At 56.5% G+C, this 13,723-nt stretch overlaps 1 protein-coding gene across 1 annotated transcript in view; it reads right to left on the bottom strand.

The window, feature by feature from the left end:
• Kif26b (kinesin family member 26B) overlaps positions 1-12,676 on the bottom strand; it is a 285,786-nt gene extending 273,110 nt beyond the window's left edge. Inside the window, exons 1-2 of the mRNA XM_070023180.1 lie at positions 12,605-12,676; positions 11,715-12,113 (exon numbers count right to left, since the gene is read on the bottom strand). Coding sequence (XP_069879281.1) covers positions 11,715-12,113; positions 12,605-12,667 — 462 coding nt within the window. The 5' untranslated portion in view covers positions 12,668-12,676. The remainder of the gene's footprint in view (positions 1-11,714; positions 12,114-12,604) is intronic.
• Between the last annotated feature and the right edge of the window lie 1,047 nt (positions 12,677-13,723).

Genomic DNA, 13,723 nt, shown 5'->3' with positions numbered 1-13,723 from the left:
TCATACATATAACTCTAATATAAAGCATATATACATACACATATACAAATACATACGTAAACACACATAAAGTCCTGAAACCTACCACAGAGAATATGTCCAACAGTCAGATGTGTCCCCTAAAATCATATTCCCCAAGAAAATCAGTCCTACAAAGAACAAGCCAAAAATCAAAAGTAATTTCAAGCCCATGCTAGGTTCCCCCAAGCGTCAAGTATAAAAACCTCAGTTGCACACACACAAGCAATGCACACACACAGGCACACAGAATTTCTTTCCTAACACACACAGTTGCGTCCACATTTATTTGTACCTGGGATACAACAGAATGGAATACTCATTTTCTCCACTCTGTCTTTCACTCCCAAATTCTCCTTAGCTAACATAATACAATCTGGAAAATTTACACCATACTGTGATCCAGAGCCTGAGTGGTGAACTGGCAGCGTGCGAATTGATAACCTACCTTCAAATGAAAAGAACAGCTCAGTCCCTTCTCTCTTCTCCTCTCCCCCCCTTCCCCCCTCCACTTCCCCCCTCTCCTCTCCTCACCCCGCCCCACCCCTCCTCTCTTCACCTCTCCTCTCCCACAGGCTGGAGCTGCTGCTCAGCAGCAGTGGCCCTCCTCCCCAGCGAGAGGCTCTTTAAAGGAAAGGGGGCTCAAATGTGCATATGAACCAGATGAGGGAACTTCACACGCAGGAGGACGGCTGGGGGAAATCTCTGAGATTCTCTGGGGCCTGGGTCTGTCACTCGGCCCACTCCCCAGGAGCCCCGTCCTCAGGCCACTCTGAGGTCTGGCTTCCGCCCGCTCCCGCTCCCACTCCCACGGCGACCTCACACCCCCGGCAGGCGGAAGCATCAGCACAGCTCTGGCCCTCGGGCACGCGCGCGGGAGCAGACGTGAAGGGCTGGAGTGGCCACAAATCCCCCGAGCAAGCACGGGGTCACGCTCAGCACACGTTCCGCACAGGTCACCGTGTGGGCACGGGGGCTACGCTGAGACCAAACCTGTGCGGGGCTGAGTGCTTTCACAGCGCCGCCGGGGCGACAGAGGCGGGAGCGGTGGCAGGTGAGCGGCTCTGATGGCCACAGGAGGAAGCGCGAGCCTGGGCTCTGCACAGCCTCCACCGCCCGGGGTTCCCTGCTGGCCAGACTACACAGGCTCTCCTACACGGACTGCCGCGGTCCAACGCCACACACCCCGGAGGCCCAGGCTTCAACTGAAGGCTTGGTTTCCAGGCGGGGCAGGGTGGGACTTGGTGTGTCTCTGAGGGAACATTGGGAGGCCGTCAGGGGGGTGGGGGTGTCTCTGAAGGGAGGTTAGGGCGCTGGGGCGTGGCCTTCGCAGGGACACTGGGCCTGCTGGCCTCTCCTCTCCACCTTGTGAGCAGTTGCTCTCTCCCCGACACTTCCCCACGCGCTCGCCCAGCCCAGGCTCGAAAGCCAAAGGCCAGCGAAACCTCTAAACCAGATGCCGAAACAAACCTCTCCTCCTTCTCAGGTGTGTGGAAGCAGTGGGAAAGCTGCCCAGCACCATGGGACAGCCCCAAGAGTATTCCAAGAAAAGCTCCCGGGAAGCCAAGCGCGGCAACAGCCAACTCCGCGCACAGCGCTTGAGAGCTGCCAGCGAGCTCCTGCGGCCTCCGGCCCACTCACAACGCAGAGCCCCGCTGCTGACAGCTGACGGGGATCGAGCCCAGTCCAGGGCCAGGCCCACGGCCTGGTCACCTGCCCGCCCTGCGCAGGCTCGCAGCCAGAGGCGCCCAGGCCCTCCGGCCCCCTTCACCCAGCCCTGCCTGTGTCACACAGAGTGAGATTCCTTTGGCGCCTGTCACCCTGCGATTCTGGAGGACAAATGTGGACGTCTGGGTTTACGCCCTCACAGACGACTGAGCAGTGGTGACCTGTGACTGACAGGCTCCGTGATGATCTCCTCTTTTGTGCTCCAACGTGTTTCCAGCTCTCTCCTTTTAAATACTGCAGAGTGGGGGCATGGGGGCACTGTGTACGAGGCTCTAAAGACACGTTTGGGGCACAAAGCGTGGTCACAGCCGCGCAACGCTGTGACCGTACTCAAGGCCACACCACAAACACTGAAGAAGGGCTAGCCCGTGAGGCTTCCTGTCGTGTACATTTTAGCACAATTCAAAGAAGACAACAGGTGGTCCACACCTAGTTATGCCAGAAGGCTGCGACCTGAGGATCACAGTTTGAAGCCAGCCCCAGCACACAAGTCCATGAAACTCTAATCTCCAGTTAATCAGAAAATGCCAGAAGCTTCTTGGTTCCTCAGGCTGCCTGAACTTCAGGGCCAGCAGGCCCCACAGTGCCCCACGGTGCTGCCCTGCCCTGCCTCACATCCCAGGAGCTCACAACAGCTGTGAATTCCACCTTCTCCATGCTGGCAACTCCCACAGCCACTCCTCCGTCTCCAAACCACCCTAGAGCCCTGGCCTGACGCACCTGGACCCCTCCACCTCCACACACGACTGGACCCCTCCACCTCCACACACGACTGGACCTCTCCACCTCCACACACGACTAGGCTCCTCCTCCCCAAGTGCTAGTGAGCTGAAACCCATTTCCGTACCTGCAGCCATGCTGGGAAACCAGGCCCAGAGTAACAAACCCTTCTCTCTGGCTGCATATCCATCTGTAAAATGAGTAACAACAGCTACGTTCCCTCCTCTTCTGACCCCGACAGTCAGCTCCCACGCATCATGGGTGTTGTATGCACCACGTCATCAAGTCCAAGCTGCCTGTTCGTTCTCAATGCTACTGCCTAGTGCTACCTGCATGACTTAATCAAGCCACTGTGAGGGGCCCGAGCAAGACCCAGGGCTGCCCTTCCCCACCCATCCTCTGCTCAGATGCTCTTGTTGCTCCCCTCCTGGCCACCCTCCGGTGACTGCCCACTGCCTGTGGTAAGGTCCAGATTCTTTCACCTGCAGGACCTGATCCTCTCCTTCCTCCCTTGCCACCTTCCCACCCTGACACTGGCTCATGCACACACAGTGCCATGGTAACCACACGCCACTTCTGTTTCCAGGAGCATCAAGCATCCATGGTCCTCTGTGTTCCCCCTGCCTTGACCTAGGCCCAGAATGTCTGCTTCATGATGCACACAGCCTATTCGCTTTCCAGAGCTAGCTCATCCCCTGCCTGAGTGCCCAGCAGCAGGCACAGTCCCAGTGCAGCACTCACTACACTGCACACTAGCAGGCACACTGTATGTCTGACTTCAATATTAGGGCAGGGACCCCAATCTTCTTCATAATTTGGTTTATGACCTGATATAACATGATAGCTGATACACAGATTTCATATGTCCATCGAAGCAACAACAATAAGTGTTATCCAACTGAACCCAACAGCACATATTTAAAGCACACCAAGCAAAGTGTGGGAATGCAAGGATGGTTTGCTATCCAGAAGTCAAGGATGCTCATTAGCAATATTTATACAGCTAAATAACTTTTAGGTCATATGACTATCTCCCTAGATAGTATGAATACGCTATCCCTGATTTTTATTTTTTTTTATTTTTTTTTATCAATCATTTGAATATTTTTTTAATTGTATTTTATTTTATTTGAGAACATACTGTACAGAGGGGCTACAATTACATGGGCAGGATAATGCATACATTTCTTACCAAGCATTGCAGCCTCCTCCTTTGTTTACCCTTCACTTCCCTTCCCCGCCTCCCCCCTCCCCCTATCCCTGATTTTTAAAATGAGAAATACAAAATACTATTGGAACTATAAGCACATTCTGTTTTTTTTGGTTGGGGGGAGTCCAGTCATGGGGCCTGAACTCTGGGCCTAGGCACTGTCCCTCAGCTCTTCAGCACAAGGCTAGCGCTCTACCACTTGAGCCACAGCACCACTTCCAGTTTTTTTCTTTTTGCTTATGTGGTGCTGAGGAATCGAACCCATGCAAGGCAAGTGCTCTACCACTGAGCCACCTTCCCAGCCCCAAGCACATTCTTAATTAGTAAAAATAAAGAGATAATCCTACTCAACGGGCCAAAGCAGTACTCATTCTCACTACAGCACCTCTAACCGTTGTGTGAGAAGTATTATCCAATGATTTAAAAAAACAACAAGAGAACACAATTAGAGGCATAAAATTAGCAAAGGAGAAAGAAATAATATCTCTATTTGAAAACAATATTTTTAAGGGTTTTTTGTTGTTGTTTGTCTGTTTTTTGTCAGTTGTGGGGCCTGAACTCTGGGCCTGGGCGCTGTCCCCTAGCTCTTCAGCTGTAGACCAGCACTCTACCACTTAAGCCTCAGCCCCACTTTCGGCTTTTTCTGCTTATGTGGTGCTGAGGAATCAAACCCAGGACCTCATGCATGCAAGGCAAGCACTCTACCACTGAGCCACCTTCCCAGCGCCGTAAAGATTTTTAAAGAGTAAATATTTTTCAAAAAATAACAGTGAAATTAGATGTTAGTGGCTCACACCTGTAATCCTAACTACTTGAGAAAGCTGAGGTCAGAGAAACATGATTCTAAGGCAGCCCAGGCAAGAAAGCTTATGAGACTCTTATCTCCAATTAACTATCAAGAAAGTCAGAAGTAAAGCTGTGGCTCAAGTGGTAGGGTGTTAGCTTTCAACAAAAAAGCTCAGGGACAGTGCCCAGGCCCTGAATTCAAGCCCTAGGTCGAGTACAAACACACACACAAAAAAGAGCAATGGTACTCACTGGACACTATTTTGAAATTGAACTATACAACTTGTGGGTGAGGATGGGAGGAAAAAAACTAGGAGAGAGCAAGGGAAGGAGTGACATTGTCCAAAAATAAATGTATTCTTTACCTGACTTATGTAGCGGTAACCCTCTGTATATCACCTTTATAAAAGCAATAAAAAATGACTCCACTAGAATTTAATAAATGTTAATAGTTATAAAATTATATTGATCAAGTAATAACTAATAAAATTAATAAGCCAATCTGTACCCCTCACTTATATAATTGTCCATCTGAAGAGACAATGGAAGTGAAGATTCCATTCATAACAACAACAAAGCCATACATCTAAGGGCATATGTAACCTGAGCTAGGCAGAGCCCCTGCGCGGAGGACTCCCTCCAAACCGCTGAAGGTAGCCGGGCATGGTGGTGCACTCCACGGGAGGCGGAGGCGGTAGGACCGCGACTAACATAGTCATCTACATGCTAAGCCTGACCCCAGATAGCGCTTTTAGTGACTAGAAATTAAAACTTGTTCAAAGCCTTTCTATGTTCTCGGGAAAGATAACTTCCTAAAGCGATGCCAGCCACCCCCTAGTTTAAATAGACATTTATCATGGTCTCAAACAAAATGGTGTTTCTGGGGGTTGGTAAGTTGATTGCCAAGTTCCTATGGGAACACGATGTGGGAAGAATAACGAGGAACGGCTCAGAAAGGAAAGGCCTTGCTGGGGCCGCGGTCTCCCTCTGCCCAACATGACGCTTCCCTCCAACTGCTGCGATGAGGAGACAGATCCATAAAACACCACTCCCCGAAACACAAGGGACCCCACAACTGAAAATCCGCCTCGTGAAAGCAGTGTTGTCTTTTCTTCTAAGTCCATTACATAACAACAGCATCTTAAATCCCAGAGTGAAGGCTGTGTGCACTAATAAAGGGTTTGAAGGCTCCTGGCTCTTTGGAGGAAGGTAAAACCGACCCATGCCCTTCACCGTAAACCCCAGTGGAGCAGAGATTTCAATGCTACGAAATACTAAAAAGGACCCCATCTAAGTATGGGAGACACAGGAGCCGCCATGTAGAAACGGGAGCAGATGGCTCTCTAACCATGACAGATCAGACGCTTCCCGAGCGGGCCCGCAGCGGGGCAGGAAGGACGGTGGCTACACACTGACCTGCCATTTTGATACATATTCCTAAAGTAAGCTAGAAATGCAGATTGAGTGGCGACCACTTGCACCTATACAAGCGTAAAGAGGAGACAGGTCACATCAGAGTGTGCACCAACGTAGAAATGCCCCACCAGTGGCCATTCTGCACGTAAGCACACACGGGAAGTCCTGCAGAACATACAGGGTTTGAAAAGAAAACATGCCAATGGGCAGACAGCGATAGGACATTGCTTTTGTATTCCAGAGGAAAGTGGGGGACCCCCCCCAGACATGGCCAACTCAAGACCTTCAGGGAAGACCAGAGCCTGCTCTCAGACAAAGTTTCGGCCTGGGCAGGGCCTGGGGCAGGGCTGGACAGGAAGGACAGCCGAGCCCCTCCGGTCCGGTGAGTATAAAATGAGTTCCCTCTTACTCCCTCACTCTGGTTCAGACAAGAAAATGGCTCAACCTGATCCTGATAACACTGCAGATTTCTGACCTTCTGAGCCCCCCCACAGGTGAAGCACCACCTGGGAGCCCCGAAAACCCCCACATTCTCAAGTGACACTGGTGCATGTGTACATGTGCATTCTCTCTCTCTCCCTTCCTCTCTCCCTCTCCTTTCTCTCTCTCTCTCTCTTTCTCTCTCTCTCTCTCTCTCTCTCTCTCTCTCTCTCTCTCACACACACACACACACACACACACACACACTAATTGTGACATGCAAGACTTAGAAGGCTACAAGAAATTCAGATTTCTCTGTTCCTAGAGTCTTTTTTCAATCTTTTTTATATGACTTTAATAATCACATGAAGCACTTGAAATTTCCAGATAAATTATGAAACTGGACACTGGTGGCTCACGGCTATAATCCCAGTTACCCAGGAGGCTGAGATCTAAGGATCACAGTTTGAAGCTAGCCTGGGCAGAAAAGTCGGTGATACTGATATCTCTAATCAACCAGCACAAAGCTGGAAATGGAGGTGTGGCTCAAGGGGTAGAACGCCAGCCTTGAGCAGAGACAGCTAGGAGACGGTGCCCTGGCCCTGAGTTCAAGCCCGAGTATTAGCATTCACACACAAAAAATCACATTCATTTTTATTTTGCTCTAGGCAATTATTTGCCTCTGTGTGTGTGTGTGTGTGTGTGTGTGTGTGTGTATGTGTGTGTGTGTGTGTGTAGAACACTAATTATTACTCTCATTACTCTTAGCCTCTTACTCATTAGCTGATCAATGGCACAATCTGATTTCATCTGAGGTAGGCTAAGTTCCCAGTGACTTAATCCTTTCAAATGCTGACACACTACCAGCTGGGCCATTTACAAACCATATCTGAGAGGCCATCACCCTCTCTGCAGTGGCTGGGGGATGGTCCCAGGCCGGAGAGTTCTGCATGGTGAATTAGGTTGCTGCGAAAACGGACCACACTGTCTCCACCACATTGTCTCCACAACTAAAGTCCAGGAGAATGAGAGCTCTGTGGTCCCCAGCCTGGGAGGCCTGCCTGGGGAGAGGACGCTGCTCCGCGACCCCCTGGAAAGCTGGCGCGAACCCGGAGGGCCGGGAAGGGCCAGCGCCACCGGCAGGATGGCTCTGTCACTGACACAACCGGACCGCGCAGCTGTCCCTTTCTCCAAAATATTTCCCAGATGACGGACTGCAATGGCGCTTTCTGGAAATAGCTTTGCATTCTTAAAAGAAGCCAAGCTCAGCTAGAACCCCCTCATAGTAAACACTTACAACGCAATGTCCATTTTGCCTCTAAAAAGTGCTTCCCGGGGCTTTGAGGGGCTCTTTGGAATGGAGTTCCTTTTCATGCCCCCCTTTTTTGGAGCTGACAAAACTACAGAAATATGTATTTATATCTCCCCAAGTCTAGACGGCCCGGGCTGAGGCTATTTCAAGCCTGCGTTTGGCGTTTTTAACCCGGGACACATTCCTGCTTTTCATCTCTGTCATCTTTCCCCCACTCCACAGGAGGCCCGGCTCCTCTGGATGATATTTCTGGACTGATAAATGGACTCCGAAATGTGGCTGGGAAAGGAAATCGGAGAGGGGCATAGCTGTGGACTCTCTCTTATCGACAGGGAACTGAACAGAGGTCCGATAACCGTTAGCCACACAGGGCGTCTCTGCGTACTCAGGGGAACCGCTCTGGGCTGCCGTTTGCAGCCAGCCCCGCAGTTCCATCACAGACACGGCAGGAGAGAGAGGGTTCAAACAGGAGCCATCGCACCCCCTGGCCTCTAGTTCTAGCCAGAGGCCCCGAATGTGGTAAACGGGAAAGGCCCTCGCCGTGCAGACGGGAACACGGAGGCGCGTCCAGGGCTGTCTCCTGCAAAGCCCAGCACCTGTCACCCCACATTCTGTGGCTCCCATCCTCTTCCACTGCCGGTGCCCGACGAGAAATGCCAGAAACCAGGGAGAAACTTTCTCCCTGACCCAGGTAATAGAAGTCAATCCAGATGCTCTACATCTGTCCCCGGCACCACGCCCTCCTGGCCCCAGCGGGATGCTCCCGGAGAGACAGACTCAAAGTATGGAGCGCTCCGTGGGCGCATGCGTGGACGTGGCATGCCTGACTCTTGTGCAGCCACTAAGAAGCTGCTCCAGGGTTGGATCTGCTCCATTCTCCATCCCTTCCGCAGAAAACTCAAATTCCACCCAAGAAAAAGCCCAATCCTGCCATCATCCATCGAGGCCCCCATGGGAAGCCTCCGTCCACACCAGCACCACCCCCGCCCCGGCACCAGCTCTGCCAGTAACCCTGGGATCCCAGCACTAGATGATGGGGGACACTCTGGGGCCATCAGAGCCAGTCATTGATTCAGGGGACAACCAGACACCTTGCAGGGCTTTCCAGTGTTTCCTCTCCACTCTATCCAACTGTCCCAAAGACAAAACAAAGAGAAATCCACAGGGCCTTGACCACAAGTGAGCATGGCGAAGCCATCACAGGCTAGCACGATATTTGAGAAATGCACTCGTGAAATTAGCACCTGCAGGAGCGTAATGTTTCACTGGGGGAAAAACAACTGGAAGAGGAGCTGTAGCTCAAAGTGGTAGAGCACTAGCGTTGAGCAAAAGAGCTCAGGGGCTGCGTTCAGGCCCTGAGCTCAAGCCCCACAACAACAACAACTCTCAAATTCTAGCAATCATAAACCTAAGTCTTGTCTAATGAATGTCAACCTTCATACTTTCTCTAAACAATGGGTGTACCTTTTAAACCTTCCATCTTATGCTATTCTAAACATTTAAATCATTCTTTTCACTACAATATTAATGGAAAGTTTTAAAAAATAGGCAAAAAAGATTCTTTACTCAATGTTCCAAAATAAATTAGTGGTGGAAGAACATAAACCAGTTCTACTATACATAGATTTCCTGAGTACTCTAGTCTTCCTTTGACTTTGTGATGCCTGCTTACCTGAAATGCGTTTCAAACCACCTAGAAGAATCTAGTGCTCTATTTGAGAAAATATTCCCAGATCCGTTAAGCATCTTAAGTGAATTGCAAAGATGAATTTTGCTAATTACCCCACAAAAACATGTCTTTATCTTCCAGACTCTTAACTCTCCAGGGCAAATTACACGTTAGAGTCACAATGACATCTCTTGTTCTAATGAAGCTTAACTCCTTCAGTGCCCAAGGGCTGCATCAGTCCACAGTTTGCTCATAAATCCTGCCCAGAGAAGGAAGGCCTTGTCTCTCAAGTTACCACCCACCACACAGGGCACACCAGAGAATGTGGCAATTGTTTGGTTAAACTGTTGCAAACCTTATAAGTATAATGGAAGCTCTAGCTAATTAGAGAGTATAAACGCTTAAAATATATACTCCTAAAACCATTATCCCAAAGACACGCTGAACATTAGCCTTTAAAACCTTCATATCACATTATCGACAGCAAGCTAACCCAAGGCATCTCTAGTCCTGGCAAAATCCCACACACTGTTTTGTACCTAATGTAATAGTTCACAGAGAAAACTCAGGCAACTGTGGTTCTAGTGACAGCCACATGTGTGCCTAGCATGATTCCTGGGAACTGTGTCTGTGTCTGTCGCTGACAAGGCTGTCTTCGACCATCACCTTGCTGGGGCAATAAGATCAGTCTCCCCAGACTGCTTTCCCCCATCTCATAAACAGGTTGATTTGCCTCTGACAACACTGGATTCTCCACAAAAACAAAAATCCAGTCATCACATGGCCCCTCAGTCAGGATGGTGCCTCTGAGTTTCCACTGCTGTCTCTTCGTCCCGTAGCTCTTGCATCTTCATGAAAAGAATCTGTTTTGATTTACTTCTGCATGTGAGGCGCACTCAAGCAGCTATACAAAGAAGCTTCTATTATAAGAACGGGTCTTCAGGAATGTTCTAAAATAATCTGGTAGTCTGCAACCTATTACAACTGCCAAATCCCAGATGGTATCGCATCTTTAGGATCTAAAGTCCCCCAAATGCCTATCAGATGGCCCAGCCTTGGTGCACAGGACCGCAGCCTCCCTTGGCCCAGCTCAGCGCCTCCAGCCCCGAGCCGTGAGTGAACTAGAACCTGCCCGTCCATTCTGTGGTTCATGTCTGCAGGTCCCCGGGGGTAGACACCGCCCGGGGCAGGGCTGACTTGGTATTTGCTGTTATGTCCATTGCTGGACTAGCACAGTGCCTCCAATGGGGCAGCGATGCATGAGCAAGAGGGCAGACAAATCTGTGCACAGGGCAAGGTGTTCCATGGGAGGGTGCAGCACACGCACGTGTGATCCTGAGATGGATTCTCAGGCCACCCTGGCAGATTCATCATCCAACTACAAACATGCCAAACTGACCACAATCCATGCACTAACGCTTCTTAAACAACCACTTGTCCTGGGTACACTGTGCGTGTGACCGCAGTCTGTGGGTGTGTGTCTGGTTGAGCCCCGGTGTGTGAAAACATCACGGTGTGTGAAAACACGCCAGTGTTTGCAGGCGCTGATGACACAAGCAGATGCCGCCGTCCCTGACCCCGAGTCCCAGCAGTGTGAACCGCAGGACGCCGCTGAGGGTGTCAGCGATTCCTCTAAAATCAGTGATAAACGTAATCAATAAAGAAAAAGAACCCTCTGTGGCATGGGGGTGCAAATGCCATACTCTGTGAAAACACTGTCGTGTTTGGTTGCCCTCTGGGGCTGGGGGGCTGCAGTGGACGCCCATGCGTTGTCACCCAGGAGCTCCTGGGGTCCGCGACGGCCACCTCAGAGGGGAGCCCCCCCCAGTAGTTAGACTATCAGCCACGGGAAGGCTTGCAAGGAGCAACCACGGCCCCTGCAGAGCGCGCCCTGTCGGGGTCGCAGGGGAGGGGGATGGGCACTAGCTGGCCAGCAGCCTGCGGACCAGGAGGGGACAGCAGGATGTGCCACCTGGGGGCAGCCCAGCCCTGGAGGCTGGGGCTGCAGATGCGTCCTGCCAGGGTGAGGCAGGAGCCAGGGGAGAGGGTCGAGGGGGGGCAGGACGATGGGGGACAGGGTCCAGGATCCAGGGTGACAGGAGGTCGGGAAGCCGGGTGACGGGAAAGAGGGACAAGAGGTAGGGGACAGGGGGACAGGGGGTGGGGGCAGGGGACAGGGCTGGGGCACAGAGACAGAGGGTCAGGACACAGGGCTGGGGGTCCTGGGGCCAGGAACAGGGAGTCGAGGGAGGGGGGCAGGGCCGAGGGCAGGGGCAGGGGATGGGGACTGAGGACGGGGAGGGAAGGGGGGAGGCTGGGAGGCAGGGACACGGGGGGGGGGGAGGGACACCGGGCCGGGGTGCTGGGGCCGGGGGACAGTGACGGGGGTCGGGGCGCAGGTCCGGGCTCGGGGATCCCGGGGCCCAGCGGCTCACCTTGCCCGGGAAGGGCCCGGGGAGCAGCAGCCTCAGCGCCTGCCTCTTCAGCTCCTCCAGCCGCGCGTTGCAGTTCTCGCACCAGACGCCGCGGTCGGAGCCCGGGGAGGAGCCGCCGCCGCTGCCCGAGCCCGGGGAGCCGGTGCCGAAGCCCGGCGAGCCGCCCAGGGAGCCCGGCGAGCTGGTGCCGATGCCCGGGGAGGCGGGGCCCGGGGAGCCGGCGAAGGAGCTGGGGGACGAGGTGCCGGAGCCGGGGGACGGCGTCCCGGACGAGCCGAGCGCCGAGCCCGCGCCCTCGGGGGCCGGCCGCGCCCCCGCGCGCTCCTCGTAGGCCCGGCGGTACCAGCTCTCGGGCGAGAAGGGCGCGGCGGGCTTGGGGGGCGAGCAGACCTCGGCCACCTGCGGGGAGACAGCGGCGGGGTCGGGCGGGGCCTGGGGCCCGCGCCCCGCCCCGGTCCTCCGGCCCCCCACCCCCGCCCCGGTGCCCCCGGCCCGGTCCCCGGTCCGCCTCGGGCTCCGCGGGGCGCGCGGTCCTGACAGCCGGGGCGGCCCCGCCTTTCGGGGCGCAGCGCTCCCCGCACGCCCCCGGGGACCGCACCGGGGCTCGGCCGGGATTCAGGGCACCCCCCGCCCCCCGCGGGCCGAACTCCGCCTGGAAGTCGGCGACGCCGCCCAAGTTCGGGCGGGCGAGGGAGGGCGGCGGGGCGGGCAGAGCCCGGAGCCCGGAGCCGCAGCCGCCCGCACCGCTCCGCACCGCCCCGCACCGCCCGCCAGGCGCCTCCGCCGCGGGGAGGTCGCGGGGCGCCCGGCCCGGCCGCGGGTCCCGGGGAAGCGGGGAGCCGGGCGGAGGATCCGGGCCGCGTCCCCGCGCCGCGTCCGCCACAACTCACCCCGCATTTCTTGCCCCTGCCGGGGACCGCCAGCCGCTCTTTATTCCCGGCCACCGAATGCATGGTGGCCGCTTCCCGGAGCGGAGCCTGGAGCCGAGCCGAGCGCGCTACGCCCGCCACCGCGGCCTCGGCACGCGCGCCCGGCGCGGGCGCCGGCGGGGCCGGGCCTCGAGGCGCGGCCTCTCGGTCGGGGCGGAGGACGGAGGCGCGCGGGGCCGCGCGGGGACCGCACGGGCTGCGGGAGGGCTGGGCGCGCCCGCCGGGCTCGGCCTCAGCCGCCGCCGCCGCCCCGGCCCCGGCCTCGGCCCCGGCCCCGGCCCCGGCCGCCGCGCGGTCCGCTCCGCTCGCGCCGGCGCGGGGCGCGATGGCGGGCCGGGCGCGGACGCGGGAACTTGCCGCCGCGCCGAGCCTGCGAACTGAGTTCGCGGAGATCCCCAAAATATAAAGACCCGGGCTGGGAGGAGCCTCGCGCGCCGCCGAGCCAATATGCGCCCGCCGGCCGCGCGAGGGCCGAGCGGGGGGCGGCCCTGCCCGGCCCGGCCGGGGCGTCCGCCGAGCCCGGGAGCCGCCGCCCGCCGCCCGCCGCCCGCCGGCCGGGGCGCAGGCTACGGCGCGGCGCTCCGGCCCGACCTGGCGCGGCGGCGCGGGGCGGGGGCGGGGTCGCCGGCGGGCGGCGGGGTTCCCGGCGCGGGGCCCGCGTGCGGGGCTGCGGGGCAGCGCCGCGGGCGAGCGCGAGCCCGGGCGGCGCGGGCGGGCGTGGCGTGGCCGGGTTGGCGCGCGGCGCCCCGCCCCCGGCCGCTTCCACTCCCGCCGGGGCCCGCGGGTCCGCCCCACGCGCCGGTGCGGGGATCCGTCACCGGCGAGTCCGCGCGCGGGCCGGGGCCTCCCCGCCCCCTTTGTTCTCGCAGCCCTGCCCCGCAAGCCCCAGGGGCGCGGGCCGGGCCTCCTCCCCGCCCCGCCGCCGCCGCGGGGTGCGGAGCGGCCCCGCGCCCCCGGCCGGCACCGGCGAGCCCGAGCCCCGCGGGCCCGGGAGGTGCGGCGCCCGCCCGCCGGCCTCGGCCTCCCGCGCTCCGGTCCCCGCGGGGTCCCCAGCCCCCGCCCCGCCGCCCCGGGACGCAC

This window comes from Dipodomys merriami, unplaced genomic scaffold (genome assembly GCF_024711535.1).
Source record: "Dipodomys merriami isolate MVZ:Mamm:240054 unplaced genomic scaffold, mDipMer1.0.p SCAF_158, whole genome shotgun sequence".
Classification (NCBI taxonomy): domain Eukaryota; kingdom Metazoa; phylum Chordata; class Mammalia; order Rodentia; family Heteromyidae; genus Dipodomys; species Dipodomys merriami.
This window is presented reverse-complemented; position numbering and strand designations above follow the sequence as displayed.